Genomic DNA, 4,271 nt, shown 5'->3' with positions numbered 1-4,271 from the left:
ATAATTTTCTGTTAACGGATTTTTCTTTTTTAATTAATTTAATCGTTTGATTTAGTTGCTGTTGTTGTAACTCGTTTTTATATGGTGAATCTGTAAGAATTGCAGTTTTTCCTTTGGCCCTAGTATTTCTCTTCTTTTTTTGCTTATTCTCATAACTTTGTTGAGGAATAGGAATAACATCAATTGGTGAGACATGTGGAAATGAAGTATTTTTTTTTGTGACTGGAGTAATTGGAGATATGAGGTTTGATTGACCCCCTTCAATTTCTTCAGTGCACATTATATTGTTAGTTTGTGTTGGATTGGATATTTGAATTGGGGATACAACTGTTTTCAAATTTAAAATATTTTCTAGCTCTTTATCTTGTGATACTTCTATTGTTTTCATTGGTTCAACATTTGTAGTATCAGAAGCAACAAAATCTGAATCTTGGAATATATCAGGATTAAAAGGAAAAATACCTGTTGACTTGAATGAATTCATAGCCGTTGTCATTGTAGCAGCTTTAGCAAAAGCTAATCCAAAAATTTCTGCTACATGCTTTAGATTAACTACTTCACCAGGATGACTGCGAAGCCAGTTAGTTATCTCCTTATCGTAGTAAACACTAAGAGGTTTCATTAAACCTACATCCAGTGGTTGTAGTCTGTGTGTACAGTGTGGAGGAAAACATAAGAGAATGACTCCATTATCACGTGCTAAATTGATGAGTTCAATGTTTTTGGTATGAGTGGAGTGTCCATCTGTGAACAAAATAAATATAATATTTATTTAGGTATTACAATTAAATAGTAAAATAATTAAAAATGTAATAGGTAGGTACCTACTTTTTTAAATTAACTAACCTAGTAATAATAATACTGGAGTATCTTTTGATGAATTTGAAAAGGTAATGAAGTTTTGTAACCAACGTTCAAATATAGATTTCTGCATCCAGCCACTAGGGTGAAATTCTACATAAGAACCTGGAGGAGCATTTCTCATGAAGTCCATATTATGCCGCTGTCTGGGAAAAATAAACAATGGTGGCATATATCTTCCAACAGAATTCATGCACATTTCGACTGTCACAGTTTCACCACGTTCAGCAGATGTTATCGAACCAACTTGTTTTCGGCCTTTGGTGGCTATTATTTTAGCTTTGCTTTTGGGGACTGAAGAAATACCAGTCTCGTCACAATTGTATATCCGATCTGGAGTGAATTTATATCTGTCCATAAGCTCACCCAGGAGTTTGAAAAATTGCATTACAACAGGCTTATTAAAACCCATTGCACGTGCTGCCGATGTGGCTTCTGGTTTTCTAAGCGACAACTCTGGGTGTCTTGACATAAACCCCTTATACCAGTCATAACCAGCTTCTTCTTTTATGTGAGAGAAATTGTGTTTCTTGTTATTTTTTACAGCAAGTTGATAGGCCAACTTCCTACAATCAACTGTACTAAAACCAAAGAGACGGCCTTCCATAAGTTGTAGGTATGAAACTAGTTCCTTTTCTTCAGCAATGGTAAAAACGGTTGGTATGGGTCCTAATGAATTTTTTGATGCAGGATCATATTTAGCATCTTTACTTAATTTTTTTACCTATAAGCCAAAAATTAAATTCTTTCAGTTCTAAGACACAGTACAATACAATGTGTAAATATTAGTTTGGCTTGTTGTAATCAATTTACTGAAAAGTAATTTTTATGTACAACACTATGATAGTAGGAAAACTATATGCTTTCATATAGTTGAGTAAATGTCTGACTAATGTAATAAAAAATATTAAAATATAGGTATTTACCTTTCTTAGTAATGTACTTCTAGGTACATTAAAGGTTGCTGATGCTTCTCTGTAGGTTTGACTTTTATTTATTACAGCTAAAACAGCATTGCTCATGGAGTCAGAATCCCAGTTTTGTCTAGTTGTCACTCTTTTTCTTATTCTTGCCATGTTTCTATATAATAGGTACCTTAATAATTATTTTAACATAATAATATATAACTATTATCAATGCTTGGCAACAAATGTAGAAAGAATATTTAATGAGAAAAACTTGAGATTAAAAATACCAGTATACTGATATTTAACTATTACAAAATAGTAAATACCAAGTGAGGACAAGATGGGACGTCCCATTTTACACCTAATAAAATTTCCCATCTTGCCTCATTGTGCTTTATATTACTTAAGTACATTTAAAATCAAAAATATCAATCGCAGTGTACTACAATTGAAACCAGCAAACGCGCAATAAAATTTACAACAATACTAGTGTACCGGAATAAAAAATAATTAAATATGTACTTACCCAACAACTTCGATGTAATGACGAAAATTTACATTGTCAAACGACTTTTTTTAAAATCATCTTGTTTTCGTTATCAAACATAGTTATCATTAATGTGAAACGTTAAATTAACAGTGTTACCAACACTGAAAATAAGTGTTCCCGACAGATATTGTGTAATTATGTTAGTTATTGAGATAATACTATGTCCCGTCTTACCCGATGTCCCGTCTTACCCAGGTTTCCCCTAACTGCAGGTGTGAAGGTAGTTATAGTCATAACAACCCGTAAATAAAAAATATAGGTACACAATGCCATATATTGTGACTTCGCAGAATCATGGTTGGCGACCGTACAGATAAACGAGAAATCGTGATTCGTAGAAGAAATAATCATCTACAGTTCATTGCTGATTTACACCGTTCATATGACGCTTCCCAATATCCGCTAATGTTTTGGAAGGGACAAGACGGGTAATGAATAAATATTAAACAAGATCCTGCAACAGGTAACAAAACAAACAAGAATGTTCGTTCGAAGGATTATTATGCATATCGGTTGATGATTAGACGCGATGAGGACAACGTTACTCTACGATGTCGTGAGCTTTGTCAACAATTCATGATCGACATGTATGTAAAGATACAGAGCGAACAATTACGATACTTGCGATTCAATCAAAAAAATCTTCGTGCGGAAGAATACACTCACCTGCGAGACGCTATTGTCAACAACGCCGACGTCTCTCAAATCTGTAACTCAGTCATTCTACCATCATCATGACACGGTACTCAGCAGCAGCCAGTACAAAGTACAGGCACCGCCGCGATCGGTCTACGGGCTCCTTCACACGTAGCCACTCGGCAGCGCTTCTTAGCAGCGCTGCTGATGGATAAACATTAGTTTATTTAGATGGTTTCACATACGACCACGGCCTCTAATTTAAAGCGCCACAGACGGTGTCAGTGGCTGGCTTCGCCGCAGAACGCGGCGTCTAAAAGTCGCGCTTCTTGTAACAGAACGTATTTTTAGATTGGGGGTTTCACACGTGACTGCAATCGCGCGACTATTTTTGCAGCCCGTTGGTAGCGCGTTAGTAGCGCGATTAATCCGTGATGTTTGATCAAATGATTTCAATTATTATCATTTTAATTTCAGTATTTATTTGTCAGCCCAAGTGCTGTGTCCTGTCAATGTTATTATATCTCTTTTTATATTTTGAAACAATGACATCTGATTGTGCAAACATTAATATTGAAGATTTCATCAGTGAAATAGAAAACTGGCCCGCAATTTGGGACCTAAAGCATGACGACTACAGCAATAAAAATGCAAAACGCAATGCATGGGAAGCAGTTATAAGTAAATTTGTTCCCAATTTCAATAATATGTCTGAGGCTGAGAAAAAAGTAATTGGTAAGTAGAACATCGTTTATTATCATATTGAAACAAATTACACGTATACATAGGCGTGCGCAGAACTTAAGTACATTTGAGGCACATTTTTTCTTTTAGGTACCCGACTAATATAATAGTTATTTATAGCAATACCACAGTTATAGAAAAAAATTACATTTATTGAAAAATACTTAATTGTAATATCATAAATTCAAAAAAAAAAATAATAATGATAATAGAAATACAGAAACTAGTGAATAAAATAAAATAAATTTATATTTTTTCCATTTGCCACGATACTTGTCCCTCTTTCATAAAAAAATCAATAAGTTCTGTTCGAACGCATTTGATTGCATTTCCTGGTTGAGAATTGTCCACTGTCGTATCTTCAATCAACCCACTAATAGCGATAGTATCCTCAAATGTAATGCCATCTCTGTCCCTCACAAAATTGTGTAAAAGGCAGCACGTTTTAATTATATTTTCTGCCAAACTTTCTTCAACATTAAGTGCACGATGTAAGATTCTCCACTTATTACTAAGTATTCCAAAACTGCATTCGATGTATCTTCTGGCTCTTGTAAGGCGGTAATTAAATA

General features: G+C 34.3%; 1 protein-coding gene across 1 annotated transcript; it reads right to left on the bottom strand.

The window, feature by feature from the left end:
* Window positions 1-7: 7 nt before the first annotated feature.
* On the bottom strand, window positions 8-2,279 carry LOC111030774 (the record flags this gene model as incomplete). The annotated part of the gene is made up of 3 exons (XM_022310443.1): window positions 1,788-2,279; window positions 847-1,585; window positions 8-744 (listed from the first exon to the last, which is right to left on the bottom strand). Coding segments are annotated over exons 1-3 (1,626 nt in total), but the record flags the coding sequence as incomplete, so codon positions are not given.
* Between the last annotated feature and the right edge of the window lie 1,992 nt (window positions 2,280-4,271).

The sequence above is a fragment of the Myzus persicae genome, unplaced genomic scaffold (assembly GCF_001856785.1).
Source record: "Myzus persicae strain clone G006 unplaced genomic scaffold, MPER_G0061.0, whole genome shotgun sequence".
Taxonomy (NCBI): domain Eukaryota; kingdom Metazoa; phylum Arthropoda; class Insecta; order Hemiptera; family Aphididae; genus Myzus; species Myzus persicae.
This window is presented reverse-complemented; position numbering and strand designations above follow the sequence as displayed.